The following is a 19,103-nucleotide window of genomic DNA, read 5'->3' as shown; positions in this document are numbered from 1 at the left end:
TTAATCATTTTGCTAATTTAAATAGGCGTGAATGGAAAGAAAAAGGCCCTACACACATTAAATTGTGGAAATTTAAGTTTTATTTATGTTAACTACTGCGGCATTTGTGTTTCCCATAAACCTCTTTGCTATAAAAGCAGTTTAAAAAATTATATTTATTCTGAATGTGAAGTAGGAAAATGCGCGGTATCACCTATTTTGACTCGAGCTGTCGAGAGCGAAGCAATAGGTTTGGCGGGGTGAAACTCCGCCATGCAACTGCTTTCATTGTCAACAATGACGAGAGAGACGCACGTCGTCCATGTTCCTCCTCCCAAAGGCGTGGGCGTCCTCCTTTGCGCGCCCGCGTTTGCCGTTCCCCGCCGCTGTGCACGATTTTTTCCTGCGTGGGCTACCTGCTTTTAGTCGGTGCTCTGAGGGCGGGGCTCGCAACAGTGAAAGTGGGTACATATTGCCAACGATCGCGAGCGATACGGTAAGGACGGAAAATATTATTATTATTTCGACCTCACGGATTGTTAAAACCATCTGCCTGCGTTCAGTGGCGCGTGTAGGTTTCAACTCATGGGAGGCCTCAGCCGAAAGGGGATACGGAAATGTTGGATTTTCATGGCTCTAAATTGGCGGTTTATGCTAATTATTTTGTGAAAAAAGTAATTTGTGTTTTAATTCTATATTGCGGATTAATTTCCCAATAAATATCTCCCTCCCTCTCAAACATATTCCACTGCTTGCGCTCTAAGGCTTTGGGTTCGAGTCGTAGAAGAGCAGTTATTACATTTCTTCACTGTTTTCTGACGGCAAATCTGCATTGAAATTCGACGAGCAGAGCGAAGACATTTTCTCAAATCTACACTTCCCCTTATTTTCCTGGATAAATTAAGCAGCCTGTATTTTCGTTGTCCCTGAATGTGAAACAGTCGCAGATCGAGGGGTGAGACTTAGATAGAATCTACAGATGATACGCCGAGTGTATCGTACCACTATGAAGTAGAGACACTCCTCAATTGTCGATCGATATGGAAACATTTTTGAAAAAAATTTTAGGAACCCAAATTTTCCTCGTAGATGCCTCTTCATTCAATCAATTCTTCATTTAGCTCATAGTCATGTATTTCGTTTTGCCTACGCTTCTAGGAAGTTTCTCCTTCCCCCAAAATTTATGGCTGAATCTGCTTTGGAGTGACTCTTAGCGCATCGTCTTGTTTTGATTACAATTATTTATTAAATTATATATAAAAAAAATATATATTATAAAAATTTGATTATTTTAATAATTACATCATTAAATTCAACATGCCTGTCATCATAATAATTGGAATTTCATGGAAGGCATTACTTTTGAAGTATATTTTTTTATGGCGAATTTAAACGCAAAACCTCATGTGTTAGCTCAGTCTCAGCCTTAATTTTTGTCTCCTCAGCACATTTTTGTCCTCAATGTGTTTAGTTTCCCTTGATTAACTGAGAATTCAACATGCCTGTCATCATAATAATTGGAATTTCATGGAAGGCATTACTTTTGAAGTATATTTTTTTATGGCGAATTTAAACGCAAAACCTCATGTGTTAGCTCAGTCTCAGCCTTAATTTTTGTCTCCTCAGCACATTTTTGTCCTCAATGTGTTTAGTTTCCCTTGATTAACTGAGAACTAGGTCGTTTGAACGTCCTGGAGGTTAGGCAATAAGCAGGTGTAATTTGGCAATAGAAAATTTTTCAAATGATTTTCTTATCATTCTCAATATCTAACACCCCAGCCGCGAAGCCCACAGCCTGAGGGTCCTCTCTCCTATGACTCAAGCGTACTTTTCGAAGATTGTTTAAGTAGTTAATGCCAAGTAGTTTCCAAAATACTTGCGTTTTACGCACTTATAAGATTAACTGTGACTACTAATATCAAATATAAGAGTTAAATTTCAAAATCGGTCATTATTTTCGGTAACGTATTCGAAGTGGGATTAGTACTTCTGATCGGAGAATTTATTTACCGATAAAATTATGCTAGTGGCCATGAATATTGCATGGAGTTTGCGAAAGCTTCACGATGAAAAATACGGAGAGGTGAAATATTGATGTTCCAGTCGAATTGTCTAAATGTTGTGCAATTTTCCTTCTATTCACAGGGGGCGTCATCCAGTAGCGGTTACGGAAAAAACTCAAGGGGGGCGCAAAATATATCTTGAGTTGTCTTTACTTTTATCGTAATAAAAGACGATCAGGTCACAGGCAAAGTATAAGAAAATTTTATTTAAAGTGATTATACAGATGTAAAAGACAATGCCATCTTATGATATAATAAAGATACAATTGTGGTTTGGCAATATTCGGCAATACGGGCGGACCCGCAATGGGGGGAGGGGGGCGCGCGCGTATCCGCTATTGGCGTCATCAAGAGTACTTCCACTATTTATTTACCTTCGTGATTTGTGGACGTAGAACTTTTTCAAATGTTTTGAATCTGTTTATTAATGCCGTCTTTAATCATTAAATTTATGAAATTTATTAAGTTGTCCTCATTACTTTACCCCAAACTCAACAATGTTTCATTTCCGCTGACGCTTATACGCACGTTCCGAAAAGAATATTTTCCGTATTACAGTATTTCCTGCGTTCAGGTAACTGATCTATTCGCCGGAAATATCATTATGTCTTGTTGTTATCCCGCACATTCCGGATTATCGATAATTTACTGTATTTGATAGAACCTTTTAAACCCTTCCCTATTGTTCTGAAATTAGAGTTTCACCATGCATTTTAACACGAGTTTTATTTTATTTCAGTCTGATGGTGGAGTGGAGTATTTCAATACTATTGTTGTGCAGCCGCATAGGAAGCTTGTCACAAATCAGGGTCGAGGATATCACATCAGATGCCGCTATCAAACGAAGGACAAAACCATTCTGTCTCATTTCAACGTAAGGTAAGAGGAAAAAATCATTATTTCCTATTGCTGCTATTCCCTGGATACAGTACTATTCTTATGACAAATGCTGTCACTAAGCTGTTTGACCTGATGATCTATCTAGGGTCAGGGGCGCATTTAGGAATTAAGGCTTGGGGGGGGGGGGGGGGGGTTTAGGTGCAACTAATACCGGGGTGTGTGGGGGTATGGAATACCCACCAGGATAAGCGGTAGGTGCGACATTATTAAATTGCGGAATTTAAGATAAATGGCTCAAAATGGTGAGTTTTGCGGCTTTCTGAGGGATATGTTATTAATACTTACACTATTCTATTATTAATATCAATCCAATTAATTAAAATGGATTAAACTTAAAAATTTCTCTGAGCTCTGGGGGGGGAGGGGTTTACCCCCCAAAGTCCCCCTCGCTGCACCACTGTCTAGGGTCAACAAAGGCATTTAATGGTCTGGGTAAATAATATTCTCTACGGCACCAACTCGTCTAGGGCTATGGAAAGCAATGGAAACCTGGGTGAAAGTGCCTTAGGTCTGATTTTGCTAGCTCTAGTTGTGACTTTGTTGCTGAATTTTTTTATGAACTAGTAACTCCATGGCAGTATGTATTCCTGCAAAGCATAATTCATTCATATTGATTGAAATTATTAAAGATAGGCTAATCCACGTCAATTCATTAAAAGAGAGGTTATGACCTTGTACGATTGTGCTTATTGTTATTGTAATCATTTCTGAAAATTCAGTCCATAAAAAAAATTCCTCCAAAAATTCCTCAATTCCATGACCATCAGTTCAACTTCGGCACTGCTTTTAAAGCTATCACAGTTGCCGGAAGTACATTCTGAGCAAATGTTTGTTACTTGATGTATTGAAAAATCAAATACTAATACTGTATTTATGTGGTGAATGTTAGTTAATAGGTATGACTAGTAGTTGTAAAATTTTCTTAGGCTCTCATTAAAAAAAAAAATTCAGTATAATACGCAATGACTTGGTAATGACTCAATTTATAAAATCAACTCTATCTATGTTACTTTTCTCTCCATTATATTGATGAGTTAATGTTGGCTTTATCCACACAGCATGCTGGGAACAACCCCAATATCTGCAACGGCACCAATGCCTGGCTGCAGCATGAAGATTTTTGCTGGCGATCCAGAAACAAGGAGGATAGCTGAGAATGTGAAGATTGGTGACCCTCTGTCATTGGTCATCAGCATTGAGGATGAAGAAGAAGAAGTGGAGGAGGAGCAGGCAGCAGGAGAGGAGGACAGCATGAGTACTGCTTTAAAAAGCAATGATGTTGGATCAGAGGAAGAAGACTCGTCTATTCCTGCTTACGGCATTTGGGTGACTGACTGCTTGGTTCGAGACGGCCTCGGCTGGGGTGAACAGAAACTTATTGATTCAGATGGGTAAGTAAATCCATGATTCTTCAGAACAATCATAAGAAAAACAACTCTTCATCTACATCTACATATAAATACCCCGCAAGCCACCTAAAAGGTGTGTGGCAGGGGTTGTTAGGACACCAGGCGTTTACAGATAAAAAAATGAAGTTCTCTAACGAAGTTGGGACTAGAATTTATTAAAGTCCTTTATGGTTCGGGGGAAAAATGAGTTCCCATATCTATCCATTCGGCAAAACATCTCTCTTAATTTATCACTTCTATCGGACCTGGAAATATATCGCGGCTCTAATATTATATTCTCTGTGTCGCTCTTAAAGATATCCATTCTCAATTGTTCAAGCAATCTAAGCCTAGCATGCAGCCTCCGAGTCTCCAGCAGCTCCCAGCATAATTTGCTTAACATCTGCGTAATGCTGTCTGTACACCCATAGCGGTTTTTGACGAAACACGCAGCCTTCCTTTGAATTTTATTTAGCTCGCGGTTAAGTCTTTCTGCACTGGATCCCATACACTAGTCGCATATTCAAGGTGCAGACGGACGAGTGCTAAATAGCATCATTCTTTCACTCTCTCACCATTCTTGAGATGCAGGTAATGCATTATCCACTGTTCACCATGATATTCAGTTTGGTGGTGAGGGTGCCATTTCGTAAAATCAATAGGGTGGTTTCCTATTATTTTTTTATTGCCTAAATAGAAAGATTTTTACTCCTGGAGTACATATTTCATGCTTTTCGATTTTTAATCACGATATCTATTTTTCGCGATTAAATGAAAAGTGAAAATTTTCAAGCATGTGAAAACGCGACGCCTAAGTATGAATGCTGGGAAAAGCCCATGTGACGTCATTCTGGTTCTGGCTGCCGCCATGTGAGGCCACCAAGGTGCGAGGCTTTGAGCGCTGATACGACACAGGATAGCGCTGATACGGTAGCAGAGTACCCTGCTAGCTGGTAGCGCTTGGCTTAAATAAGGATTATTAATGCCTTATCAAATGAAGGAAACTTTCTGACCTTAGCCAGTTTTAATAGGTGATTATTAAGAGATGTTTCCCTGAGCGCTGTGCCGCATGCATGGATTGCTAATCTCAGACGATGTAAAACTCCTATCTACTCGTGTAGCATCTAGGTCCCTGTGACATCACATGGAGTGACATCGCATGGGCTCCAATCTAGCCTTTTTCAAATGAGGTTAAAATTGACCATTAATATTGGTCTAAACTAGGATATCTAAAACCAAATAGTTTGTATATTATGAATACACTAATGGTGGGTAACGAATCGCAATCAATGCCTTTCATTTTCTTTCATGAAGGAAACTAGCCTAATATGAATATTTTCATGCAAGTAATAAGCATCCTCTTTTTAAAATAAGTTTTTCCTCTATGAGATGCACAAAGTGACATGATTCATTACAAGAAATTTAATTACAAATTTCTTTTTTGTTGTTCAGTAAATAGTGATTATTGCTGCGGAATTTATCAATTGGTCCCAATTTTTGGTGAATTATTCAACTGGAATTGTAATGAAGAAGAATGCCTAATATACTATGAATTATTGTGGTGAAAAATTACTTAAGGTTGCCAATTTCTTTTGAAAAAATTCAAGTCAGGTTTATTAGAAAACCATGCATTTTTAAGCCTGTGAACAGAAAATTTATTATTCTGCATTCAAAGACATAAAAATATACCTATCTTATTGAAGCATATATTTGGTAGCATGAATGGTCATTATACCAATGATACGATGATGAAATAATTTTATGAATTAGGGAGGTCACAGAATATACGAGAGCGTTGGCAACTCTAAAATCATCCATCTCTAATTTTGTATAACCAATTATCTATGTACATATTTTGTTTATTATTTTTGCAGGTGCCCATTGGATGGAGAAATCATGGGACAGTTTGTGTACAATGCAGCGAAAACCACTGCTTATGTACGGTTCCAGGCTCACAAGTTTCCATACACAGCTTCTGTCTATTATCAGTGCAACGTGAGGCTGTGCATCAAGTCTGGAGGAGGATGCGCTGATGTGGTAAGAATGGCCAATCCAGCATGAAAAATAAATTACATTGAATGAAATATACTTCATGCATAACAGAGATTTTATTGTTCAGATGATATGTCAAAATAAAATTATCTGGGTAAATTAAAGAATCTTTGACTAGCCGATGTTTATAATATCACAAAAAACTGACAGAATTTAATCAGAGAAGACTAACTGTTGACAAAAAAAAATTAAGTAACAAGTGAAAATAAAATGAGAGTGAATGCTTAATGCTTGCGTGTACCTTTCCATTCGATTTGGTGTTTAAAGCTAATGCGTGTCTTTTATTAATACATTACCATGAACTTGATTTACATTCAACCAATCACAAACAACTTGTAGAAGGATGATCGTGAATGATTATTTGCTAAATGGAACAATTGCTGTATATAGGCATGGTACTCGTGATATTGTTTATGGGTACTTTTGAGTTAAATTTGGGGGTACATATGTACTATTACATATGTTTTTGACTTATTAGTATGCATTGGATTATTCTATGTATACCTTTGTCGAGCTGCATGGTGAATTTTCTCATTTCAGCCTCCCAGATGTGACACAAGCAGGAACCGTCGTGAAGCCGTGCCTCAGGTCGAAGGAGCTACATCGGATATCGGGAAAGACGATGGAAGCAGCCCTGCAACGATAGAAGTCTACAGTGGGCTATATGTCAACGAAGCAACTGATGCTGGAGGCCGTGGGGGTCTTGACCCCGCTGCTTCAGATTCTGGAGTCGCTAAGGAAAAAGTTAGTCAAAAGATTTATTTTTTTCCATAAATATTTTAATTATCGTATCACACTGATTTTAATGGTCTTTCTTAATTATATTGCTGGATGATTGAATAGAGTGATAACCAGAAAATTGTAAGTTTTCTTGGATGTTACACTATTACTGTAATCTCTACGGACTATTCCTGTATAATCATATGTGTTTGTTATACATAATTGAAACCAAAATGGTATCTAATGATCCAATTTGAGGATTCAGTTTGAGTCATGGATCATCCAACGTCCCCAAATGCTTTGTCCTGTTAAGTTACCTTCATTTCTCACTTGATTGTGGACTTTTCTCCCTTCCTTTCATTTTTTTCTCCACTGACACCCAAAATATGCATATGCAGTTAGATTCTCAGGGGATAATTAATGTTTCAGATATTTGTTTTAAATTGTATTATTTCAGAACTCATCTTAAGTTTTTTGAGGCAGTGTATTCCTTGAGCAGATTTTTTTCAACAATGGCTGACTGAATTGTTATTGATGAAATGCATGGATGGATGAATGGTTATGCCTTCCCCACTCCCCCTATTTTTTCTGACTTTACATAATCGTCAGAGGGACTGCATAATTGCTTTTGGATGATATCTTAAAAAAAAAAAATTTTATCATAAGACAAATGTTCAGTCTCTAAAACTTTTTAGGAAAATAGCGTTGAATATTGAAATACTTCTCATCTCTTAGAATTCGTTTTCTGTGCGAAAAATCCACAGAGGAAAAATCATTCGCCTTGACTGGGATTCGAACCCAAATCCCTCGATTTCCGGCCGAGTGCTTTAGCCAGTTAAGCTACCGAGGCTTCATTCTCGCCTGTGGAAATTTGTGGACTGTACCGGACAAGATGGTATGGACCACTGAGCATGTTATGCGACTAGCAGTCCAGGTCGTGCACATGGTGCCACAGCCGGAGAGCAAAGCCCAAACTTTGAACACGAGAGGTGTTCGCTCTAGACTTATTTAAATATACCCGGGACTAGCGACAATGATAACTTTTACGGAGTCGAAATGACGCCTCGGTAGCTTAACTGGCTAAAGCACTTGGACGGAAATCGAGGGATCCGGGTTCGAATCCCGGTCAAGGCGAATGATTTTTCCTCTGTGGATTTTTCGCACAATTTGTGCTTTGCGGGTGACTCCGTAAAAGTTATCACCGTGGCTAGTTCCGGTATACTTAAATAATAATTCATTTTCCTCGTAGTTCGAAGAAGTATTTAGCCTGTCTCGGTGATGTATTACCGTAGTGGGAAGGTTATTTTTCTTCAAGAATCTCAGAGAAAATTCATCAACTAAATTAGGTGTGTGTGTGTGTGGCTCTTGATCCTTGCGGATCCTGGATTCAAATTTGTCGTAAGCCTCCATGCACCACCAAAAAAATCCTCCAAAAGCCCTGGGAAAGGAACTGACTCCATTACCCTCTGATAATTACCCACCTTTGGCAGTTCTGCTTGAGCTCGACCCTCATGATCCCAAATCAATCTTTGGAGAGAAGCACTGACTGGGTTAGCTCTAAATGCAATGGTTCACAACATTGAGCAGTGTATTGGCTCTCAAAACTTCCTTCTCTCTTAATATTCACCCTATCACTGACAGCTCATTTAAAGCCGCATGTGCAAAGAATTCTAAAGATTTATTCATAAGTTTTTAAGATTCTAGATTCTTAATTATTTCACCTAGCTAGTTTTATTCTTCCCAGGGCTGCAGACAAGTTAGGGGCTTGTAACCATTGTAGAATTATAGGGGTTGAAATTATTTTTATTGAGGTAAAAATAACAAATTATTATCACTGTATGAAGCTAGGCTGACATATCATCCTGATGGCAGCAAAAGGGATGAACAAGTTAATGGTTGCATGGGAAGATCGGGTGGGATTGTTGCATGTTTTCGCCATCTTAAGTTTTGGGGTCATTCTCAAAAATATTTATGTATATTTTTCTTTTCACATAGACCCCTGATGACCCTGACAGCATTTGCATCTCTCAGAGATCTTTTGCAATTGGGATAGCCATAGCAGGTCTCCTTCTGATGCTGGCTGTCCTGGCTGCAGTTCTCATCATCGTCACTCGTCGTAGGAGGCGTGGAAGAAGGCGAGGGAAGGCCGGAGAGTCCACAATAGGAGGCAGCGGAAGTTCCATTTACAGTGGCCCATACACCAACACTGCTTACAGCCACAGCAGTTAATGGAGCTGCTCAGATTGCGTTTGAAAGCGTGTGAGAAATGGACTAAAGAGAGGAGAAAGGAATGCCATTTCTGGTCGAAAGACATCACAAAGTTTGGTGAACTTAAAAAAGGTGCCAACAGAATGGTGACGTGATAATATTGCCACATTATATCACAGCTCTTTGATTGCCCAGATGAGTAATGGGTGTTGGCGGCAATATTGGAACTTCTTTATGAATCGCCACAAAATGAAAGTCTGCAAGGTAACAGAAAGTAGTTAGCAACATAATCTGAGAGACTGATTAGTCACTTTTTTTAAGAAATATTGCGGATAAACCTCAATTTTTTGTCCCCTGCTCTAGTCCAGGAAATATGAAAAATCAAGAGATTTTGATAAACAGTGACTGAATAAGCAAGACCTCAAAAAAAGCATGTCTGCAATGAGATATTTCTTAATAGTAGGCAAAAAATAATGTGAAAAATTGTAGGAGCTAGTTTCAAAGTTTGAATTTAGCTTTCAAACCTTTCCTAGAACATAGGAATACCTACAACTGATAATCAAGTCATGGGTGCATTTCTACAAATTTAAGTGACTTGAAAGAGCTTTCATATTGTCTCTATGAAGATATCTGGAGGTATATGTGGTAAGTGCTCTTATAAAGTCTAAAGGTTTTGTATCTTAAGATTGGGGGAGAATACCAATCGATATTGTACGCCTTTTCTGAGGCCTTATTTTTTTTATTCCTTCATAATAACATTCTATTGGATAATAATTAATAGCGGCTAATCAAAGCCCCACCCTGTTTAATCCTGTAATGCATCGAATTCATCCTCTTGGGCAGTCCATCTGATTGCTTTCATTACTTTCATTTAGATAGCATATTTAATCTACTTCATCATACATAACCTGAACCAATCATTAATATTTGTATTTACTGTTGTGCAGAGCACAATACATACATATATGGTTTTGTGAAGCCATTTTGCCTAATTATCACATGGATACTTTTTTACCTCTATTTAGGTTTGAAGCCTAGTACAGATGCGACTTGACATAGGAGCAAAGTGCACAGGGCATATTTAAAATTTGGCATGCTTTTTAAATGTCAATATAAATGTTGTTCCTAGATTCCAGCCTCCTCTTACTATAAATCCCAAATCCATCCAAATTTTTCAATGGCTGAATGTAAATATTAAATTTTCTAATGTTATGACGCCCTCTGCTATTGAATAACTTATAAGTAGGTACTTTATTTTCATGTATGAGCAAGGCAGGGTCAGGAGAATAATGGCAAGATTTTTATACTTGAAGACAGCCAATAATTCCAACACAATTCAATATGGTGCTACAAGAATATTAACAGGACGGACGCTTGCCTCCGTGGCCATGTATATGCGACTTAGTTTATCAACCAGTATAATCATCTCCTTGCCATCAGTAGAGGTTAAGAGTGAGTGCAATAGTCCCTGAAAAAATATCTGTGTAAGTGGGCAAATGGAAATATGTAATGGACATAGAATGCAATTGCTGAACAAATGAAGGTGGCATTTGATTGCTCCCGATTTTAACAATGGTCTGGTACGTATTCACAAATGCCAATCAATGACCAAATAATTTTGGTATGTTATGAGTTAGTTCAGGGAGTATATCATCATATTGATACCTTCATCCTTTCCCTTTAGCGCAAACATTAGCATTCGTATAAAGCCAGAGGACACAATTCGGAGGGCCATCAACAGTCGTGAGACTCTCTACTCTTAGCTGCAGCTAAGAGTGGGTATTTTTAATGACAGGGGGTGTCGCCCAGTTGAACTCTCTCTCTCTCTCTCCTCAGACTGCAGTCCCAGTGCACCCATTCACAAATCCATTTGACCCTGAAATGTGCATAAATACTTTTAAGAAATAAGGTTTTTGTACTTAAAACTTTTTCTCGATTTATTTCAAATCAATTATTGACTTACTGTCCTAAATATAATCTATGTAGAAGAATACTGGTGTATAATTTTATTGACATTTCACAGGATACTCCATATGTTTGACAAGGCTATGACTGAGATTATGTTAGTTCAGAGAAAAATGAGTTTGACCTTTGCCTGCTTTTTATTTTAGATACCTAAAAGTAAATTTTTATACGATTAGATTACTCTGTTTTTGTTTTATGCTAAAATCCAGGGAAATGAGTAATGCATTCAGATCATACTTTAAAGTAGTTTTACAGCGTATTGTTATCTTTGAGCGCAATGTCAGACCATTGTTGAATAAACACAGTGATTGGAGCCACCTGTCTTAAATGTGCACATAGTAACCATTTAATGCGCAAATCTCTGCCTTTTTAATAACAACAAATCATATCCTCCACTTTAAAAAATGTTTATATTGCCATACATTGTTGCTAGAATTCAGATTTTCCGTATTGTTTTTAATTATTAGATATTCAAATGATCTACTCTCAGTTCATAAGTGAACATTGAATCATCTACTTAAAACAGGGAAAGTGAATTAAAGTGGCAAAAGCAGTGATGCATGTAGTTACACATCAATAGATGGGAAAAAATCTTAGGCCTTTATCACTCAATAATATCATTTTAATAATTAGCTAATTATTGAAAATATGATTTCTGTTTAGAGATGTTACTTTTAAACTATGTATATGCTGATCAAAATCATCACAACTTTGAAATTTTACCTGAGCATTTTAAGGGTGAAAATTAGGTGATAAATGGTCTTCCATTTACAATTAGGAAATTATTTTGAAAAATATCTATACTGTATAATAAATCGTATCATTATTTCATCACATTCAAAAGGAAAAAGATTAAAAAGCAATGTTGAATGTTAACATATTTCCACAGTTATTGGAATTATTTTTAGTAACAGAAGAAGCAATTGGTATGTTGCTTTAATGCATGCTCCAGCACTACGGATGTTCTGAAGACTGATGACAAGTCAGTCGTGTGTATAAAGTTGGTGGCACTGGTTTACAGTTTCATTGACCTTGTACAGTTACTGCCAATTATATAGCCAATGAGTTGGATCAAAATATATTTTTCAACTCATGCTATGGGAAGCTCACTAAATGGAGCTCTGGACCTCTGCCACATCCATTGAAAAGAACAGTCCGTATGCGAGGATAAGGGGATTTAGCCATAGGTGGCATTATTTGATCAAGTTATTTTTAAACGTTATCAATGTACGTTTCGAGTGCAGAACTAAATGTGAACTATAATGGGGTGCCTGAATGTTATCATTATTTCTTCCAATGAAGACTACTACTTAAAAATTTCCATCTAGCCATTTTGCAGCCATTCATTAGTTGTGCTTGCGCGGTGCAAGCCCTTTACTCACTTTAAATTTATTCTCAGTACATATTTCTTTTTTACTTCTCAAATGTCAAATTTAAACTTGTGATGTCCATGGAAGCTGCTAAGTACTTATTTGAATTTATAGTGATCTTATAAGTATATATGTATTGCCCAATGTCTCACTCCAGGATTCAAAATGGCTCTCGGGCCTTGCGTTCATACTTCTGGCCTGCACAAGCAGAGCCAATGCATGTATGTGATTTGTATGACTAAGCTCTAAAAGCTAATGGCAAATGTACTCTTAGTATAATTATGAACATTTGTTGGCAGTCAAAAGGTTAAAAAACTATGAAAATGTAATAATAAGATTGTAAAACCTTTAAATACAACTTTTTAAAATCTTTGTTCTGTATGCGTGTAGTCTGCCATACAATTCTTGTAAAAGGTTCAAAATTAACCAAAAGAATGCTGATCATTAAGGCTCGATCTTCATAAGCAAACTCTAATCCATGTATCGACCAATTCTAGTAAGAATCCTTAAACTTGGAAATTTCGAGCAAAAAAAAGGTATTAATGGCATCCTGTGTGAGATATGTCATATACTTCCAGTAATGAGTGTTTGTTTTTTTTACAGGCTGATGAACTAAGTTCTCAGAGCCTATGTGATACCACACCCCCTATTTTATGAAATAACAAATTAATTATGTCCTTAGTAATATTAATAAAATTGGTGCTTTTTAATGTATATGTATTTTGATTCATGTTCATGCTGCCCTTCATACCCTGAAATAATTTTGTACTTTAGGGATTTCCAATCCTGCTTCCCTAAACATGAGGAATGAAAGGACATTTAGGTTTTAAAAAAACAGGACTTTTAAAATATTAAATACCACATTAAAACCAAATTTCTGTAAATTTCTATTTTTCCTTCACAAAGAAATATCTTGGTATTAATTTTAACAGAAATATCAAACTGAGAAAAGCATAAGTTATTTCTGTTTCCTATTACTGTTTATTTCTAAATATTTTACATCCAAATTACCTGGAACTAAAATTGAGGATGCTTGGCATAACTTGGACCAATTTTTAACCATTAGCTTGACATAAGATTTCAATTACCTACAACCGGAATAAAAATCACTGCTTCAAAATTACATCTTTCCTCTCATTCACATTCCCTTCCATTTGGAAACCTACTAGCATTAAAATACCAGGAAAATATAACAAAACAGGGAAATTTGTCAAATGAATAAAGTAAGAAAGAGAATTTTCTTCAATAAATATTTTAATGAAAGAAACATCTGGCCTGGACTAGAAATGAACCTTGATACATGAATAGAACAATAATGTATGTACAGGCATGAAAGTCAAGGATGGTAGCTATGGAAACAATTTAATCAGACCCAGGGTGATAGTAATGATAATGATCAATTTCTTTGTGCAAGTTTGAAAATGACAGTTTCAAATGCAGCAAGTATTCCTTTTCTAACACCAGGAAGGAGCTGAAGTCAAATCAGATTTTAAACTGAAATATTGTCAAAGTCAAATCAAAATTTCACTTGGTGTGCAACTGACGGGAAAATCCAGGATTTCAGACGATTAATAAATACATACATCTAAGGTCTCAATAATTTTTTTCAGATATAACAAATTGGAGGGCAACAAATTGATTCCTTCCAATGTAAAACATACCTGACCTTGCACAAACCAGCAAGTAGTACAATGCCTTCATCACTATTCTATGTTAGCTAGAATCACCACTGAGGCCACAAAGCATTTCTTCCCACTGCAATTTTCCTGTCTACATGATGTATTTTCAAACACTCAAGTTATTAACAAGGCACTACTCTTCATCTTCAACTACCTCAGCCTCTTCGTCGGGAACAGGTTCCGGTGCATTCGAAGGAGAATTGGACAGGCTGTTTGCAAAGTATTCTTTTTCAATACGATCAGACAGTTTGGTTAGCTGCGGAAAATTGTGGACGATTGATGCTAATCGATTATCAGGAAGAGGAGTGCTCAAGAGGGTGTACACATGACCGAATACCAGTGCATCCAGCTCAGTTGGTCTGCAATAGAAAACTCTGGGTGAAAAACAATACCTAGAACCAATCCAATCACCAATTTTCAAAAGAAAAGCATTTGAAAAAATTTTTATCGGAAAACATTTAGAGAAATAGCATCCAATTTAAATCAATAACGATATAAATTAAGGAGAAAAAGACTGCCTAACTTCATGCTAGTGATAACAAATATTCATAATTGTACATAAATAAATACATTGAATAGCCCTGTAGATGTGTTCACAGCCATAGCCAGTGATTTCAAGGAGTTCACCCCCCCCCCCTCTCCTCCTTCCCAGCAATTTCATTAAAAAATTATCTGGCAATTCCCTCGGCTCGAATATTCCCTTCATGGAATGCATACTACTACTTTAAAAGTACAACTTTTGAACATTGCAATTTATTACATCTGATGAAATTAAGTCTTGCCAATAATATTTTGCAAATCAAATGGCCATTACAATGCACCACTGCAAAGTTCAGCCAAGCCAAAGTAGGTTAGCCACTTACGCTGACGAATGACACAGGCAAAATTCACTGACTTTGGTACAACACATTATAAAAACAGCATCATACACCAATTCAACCACATATTATGAAACTATGTATTAATTTAACAGTGATTTATTACTTTTAAAATAATTTAAAGCCGAAGAGTTTTGCATTAAATGAGTGACTGTTATAAAATGTGAGGAGTCGAGACAATATCCCTTATGATCTGCTTGGAAAGCATACTGCACAGTTGCAGGAATTCAATCAGGAGTCAAGCATCGCAATTTCGTCCATGGAAAACCTAACCAGATGGCGGATTCAAGAATAATTCCTGAAATATTCCTCCCTCTTCAACAACAAAGTCCTCTTGATGCAACATAATCTACCATAATACATTAAAGATGTTTGTATCTCAACAATCCTTTACCTACATGGTTTTAGTCCTTGGTTAATATACTCAATACCTAAAAATCAATCATCAATACCTAAAAACTGCTGTTCAAACATGTTTGTTTGCAACTATGATGATGACACCATAGTTAGCATTAACTGAAGGCTATCCTAATTCAAAACTTACAATAATTGTATTAATTAATAAACATTATCATACAAGGTATCATATCATCAAGGGAACTTTTCATTAGAAGAGGAAGTAGAAAACATTAGCGTGTTTCTAAGAGAAGAGCTTCTAATATCTCGATGTCAGATACAAATCACAAGAAATCTGTTAAATGAGCTCGCACATAACCTTGGGAGTTCAAACCCAGCTCTGCATAAAAAATTTGTTAAATTGCATAAAATTGATACATCGAGCAATAACAAAGCGTTTAAATTAATAACATAGGCAATCCCAGCAAACCGAAGAAGAAAGGACGTTGCTATGGCATTATATAACCACCAGTAGTGAATACACGTGATCATTCTCCCTATATAGATTTCATTTAGAGCTTCTTGCCCTTCAAATTCAAGCTTGAACTTACTTTCCCCCAAAAAAATATGGTCCTTCTCCCAGTCGGCTGGCCAAGGAATTACAGCATTTTTCAACGTCCTCATACACCTACAACGAAAAGTTACAATAAGAAACCGCAATTTCAACGACTAACATATCATTAAAAAAATATTGGCAAAAACGTTTAAAAATAAACATCATACGCACATCTGCCTGAGATTTACACCACCACCCATAGACTCGAAGACGGGACATACACTGCCACCGTTTGCGCAGGCACATGAAAAAATCTAGAGGCCAAGGATACACTGAGCCATATCGAGTTTTCGTAACACTGTTTAGGACTTCTGGAATATTCCACAGGACATATTGCTTGAGGAGAAGAAAAAAAAACAGTCAGCAAGGTTATGTACATCGTTAAGGGCGTTTGAAAATATTGGTAAACAAATTACGGTAAACTGAGATGTCGCATAATGCTTTAGCTTTGCTTACCTCCGCGTTGGTTAATACATTGTTCACAAGAGACATATATGCTCGCATGTCACCTTTTTCTTTATCACTCAAGCTGTTAGAAAGGCTAACATCTTTATGAGCGAAAAATGCAACAATGGGGTCTAGTTCTGATACAACAAATGATCCACATTTGATGAAAGGCACTTGACCTGTCCAAAAAACACCAAAAATATAAAATTCGAATTTAAAATGCAGCACAACTGAACATGGAATACAATGCGCACCGGAGCTAACCTGAGGGTGACATAAACTCGGCATTACCCCTCATTTCTACTGTAAAATTTAATTTACACATTTTCAAATATGCCTGCACCGCCAAGCAATTGGCATAATCTGTCGGTAAAGCTTGCTCAACTTCGTATGGCTCGTATAAATGAATATCATCCTGCCAGCGCTCATCGTCTGAAAAGAAATATACACAAAATTAACTCAGTAATTCACTTCACACAATAAGCATATCCAAAAAGCACAAGAAGTTTCTACCACCTATTCCAGATACTAATGAATCCTGCAGCCTCACTGAAGGCATTATTTAGTCAATTATAAACCGAATTATTATATATACGTGGTCCTATTGTGTATTTCTATTCTGTGCCGAAAATACCATATTTCTGCATTCAATTGGCCTCTAATTTCAGGTTCATTTGTCTTACGTTATGACCTCTGGTGTTAATTTTACGAACTAATTTTTTGTGCCAAAATTGGAATTGAATTCAAGATTGGAATCCTAAGTTACATGAAGTAAATAATTACAATGAAAACAGATAGGTTGCTTTCCGTTTTCAGCAATATTTGTGCAATCCCAGCTGTTTAAATCAATCTCGTCTTCTTCCTGTTCATCTTCTATTTCTGCTGGCTGCTCCCCTTGAGGTTCTTCGGGCTCTTCCTCCGGTGGTTGTTCATCTTCAGCTGCATTTTCCTCGTCGTCGGCCATTAGTTACTAAAAATTTTGTCTTGAATCTACAATGTTATGAGAAATCAAACGATCTTCATGATTTTGGTGATGAATGTTGAAGAATAATTTTACATAAATGCTATTATTATTGATCTTCAGGGTGATGTTACCACGGATACAAGGGTCTTGGGGAGATACAGCCAAGTAAGGTAGGTAGGGATATTTCATTTGGATCAAATTTGAGGTTGCATTTATGTTGTCACGCCCATAATTTCTCCGATATGTATTTCTTTTCTGTGTGTGATGTATGTGTTGTCCCCACAATTGTGTATTTTATAAAGCTGAGTGCCTTTGTATCCTGTACTTTAGTATAAATTTTTGGGAGTTCGTATTAATAACCTTTTTTAGTGTACTGGAGTTTGCAATGAAGTCCATCGTGGCTGGAATGTACCAAATTGTAGGGAGTTGAGTTTGATTTCTAATGGATAATAAGTATTTAATGGAATTCCTTCCCACCTGTTATCATTGTAGGGTCGCCTTAGGGCACAGTCCCAAGAAGACTGTGCTTAAGGCCTCATTTTTGCAAACATTTCCTCAATTTTGTATTTGGAAATCACATTGAATTTAAATCTTGTTAAAAATCTTGCATATTTTTGAAGGGTCTGAGGGCCTATGCTCACCAAGATATGTTCATGTTTAGTGGCTTTTGAGGAAGATGTTGTGAAGTGCTGGTGTTTTTATGTTTGAGGGAAGGCATGGTTGTATGCTGATAGACCAAATTATTCTTTCTCCTGAGTGTATAATGGTCCATTTGCCATTTTTCTATTTCCTTATAGGGTAATTCCATGTCAGTTCAACCAGGCCATCTCACCCAGCATCTCAGATTTTGATGAAACTTGGCTTGTTTGTTTTACCTATGAAGATGAGTCACCATACCAAATTTTAACACTCTACCTCTTACCGTTTCCTTTTTATAGCCTTTTAAAGTTTTGCATTTCCGAAAATTCTAACCTATGGATATCGCAAAATGGAGGACGCTTACGTTTCGAAAATTATTTGTAACTTTTTTGTTTACCATTAAATCTCCATGAAAATTTATAGGCTTATTCTTAAAACAATGAAGAATATAGAAAAAATACCTCAAACCTCTAAGTTAACCTACTAGGGCTGAAAAAAAATATTTTGTTTGCATCTTTGTATTTTTTTTAAACGAAGACATAGTTTAGCGTAAAATTAAATATCATCAAAAGGGTATGTAATAATCACAAAAACTTTTTTTTCTAAATAATCCTTACTAAATGGGCTATCAAATGATGAAAAAATATTAATGGGGTTTTGACACCTTTGTTGTGTTTTATTATGTTGAATATAAGTTGTAACATTTCGGTTTTACCGATTTTACCATGTCCTAGAAGTATATATTTTTACACTAGAATTTGATAAAGAGCCAGACATTCTATTAAAGAAAGCTTCAACTTTATATCAGTACAAGATTTGATAATAACAAATTTAATAGGGTTTTTTTATTGTTTTTAATATTCCAAACTATCCATGGGTATCTCAACAGGGCTATTCTG

General features: G+C 36.6%; 2 protein-coding genes across 9 annotated transcripts in view; one reads left to right on the top strand and one right to left on the bottom strand.

Moving 5' to 3' along the window:
- Positions 1 to 13,359, top strand: part of LOC124165778 (cuticlin-4) — a 261,659-nt gene extending 248,300 nt beyond the window's left edge. For all 3 annotated transcript variants that reach the window (XM_046543272.1, XM_046543270.1, XM_046543273.1), the window contains 5 exons: positions 2,782 to 2,921; positions 4,001 to 4,333; positions 6,205 to 6,367; positions 6,923 to 7,126; positions 9,098 to 13,359. In XM_046543272.1, coding sequence (XP_046399228.1) covers positions 2,782 to 2,921; positions 4,001 to 4,333; positions 6,205 to 6,367; positions 6,923 to 7,126; positions 9,098 to 9,331 — 1,074 coding nt within the window. In that variant the 3' untranslated portion in view covers positions 9,332 to 13,359. The remainder of the gene's footprint in view (positions 1 to 2,781; positions 2,922 to 4,000; positions 4,334 to 6,204; positions 6,368 to 6,922; positions 7,127 to 9,097) is intronic.
- LOC124165779 (metaxin-2-like) lies at positions 6,174 to 17,688 on the bottom strand. Of its 6 annotated transcripts, XR_006866316.1 has the most exons (9): positions 17,385 to 17,688; positions 16,866 to 17,033; positions 16,611 to 16,780; positions 16,326 to 16,490; positions 16,150 to 16,226; positions 14,307 to 14,683; positions 10,976 to 11,186; positions 6,887 to 7,016; positions 6,174 to 6,359 (listed from the first exon to the last, which is right to left on the bottom strand). XR_006866316.1 is itself a non-coding variant. In XM_046543274.1 (6 exons), the coding sequence occupies exons 1-6, from the start codon at positions 17,563 to 17,565 to the stop codon at positions 14,458 to 14,460; spliced, it is 987 nt and encodes a 328-aa protein (XP_046399230.1). In that variant the 5' UTR covers positions 17,566 to 17,688; the 3' UTR covers positions 13,882 to 14,457. The 6 variants fall into 6 exon arrangements, 1 of the variants encoding a protein (XP_046399230.1); XR_006866317.1 differs by lacking the exon at positions 10,976 to 11,186; XR_006866315.1 differs by lacking the exons at positions 6,174 to 6,359; positions 6,887 to 7,016 and adding an exon at positions 13,657 to 13,733 and having other exon boundaries at positions 9,669 to 11,186.
- Between the last annotated feature and the right edge of the window lie 1,415 nt (positions 17,689 to 19,103).

The sequence above is a fragment of the Ischnura elegans genome, chromosome 9 (assembly GCF_921293095.1).
Source record: "Ischnura elegans chromosome 9, ioIscEleg1.1, whole genome shotgun sequence".
NCBI classification, from domain to species: Eukaryota; Metazoa; Arthropoda; class Insecta; order Odonata; family Coenagrionidae; genus Ischnura; species Ischnura elegans.
This window is presented reverse-complemented; position numbering and strand designations above follow the sequence as displayed.

Coding starts and splice junctions, on each gene's coding strand:
- LOC124165779 (XM_046543274.1), bottom strand. CDS start 17,565: ATGGCCGACGACGAGGAAAATGCAGCTGAAGATGAACAACCACCGGAG. Junction 16,781..16,865: donor CGAGTTTATGTCACCCTCAG/GTTAGCTCCGGT, acceptor TTTTTTGGACAG/GTCAAGTGCCTTTCATCAAA. Junction 16,227..16,325: donor GGTGTAAATCTCAGGCAGAT/GTGCGTATGATG, acceptor TTTTCGTTGTAG/GTGTATGAGGACGTTGAAAA.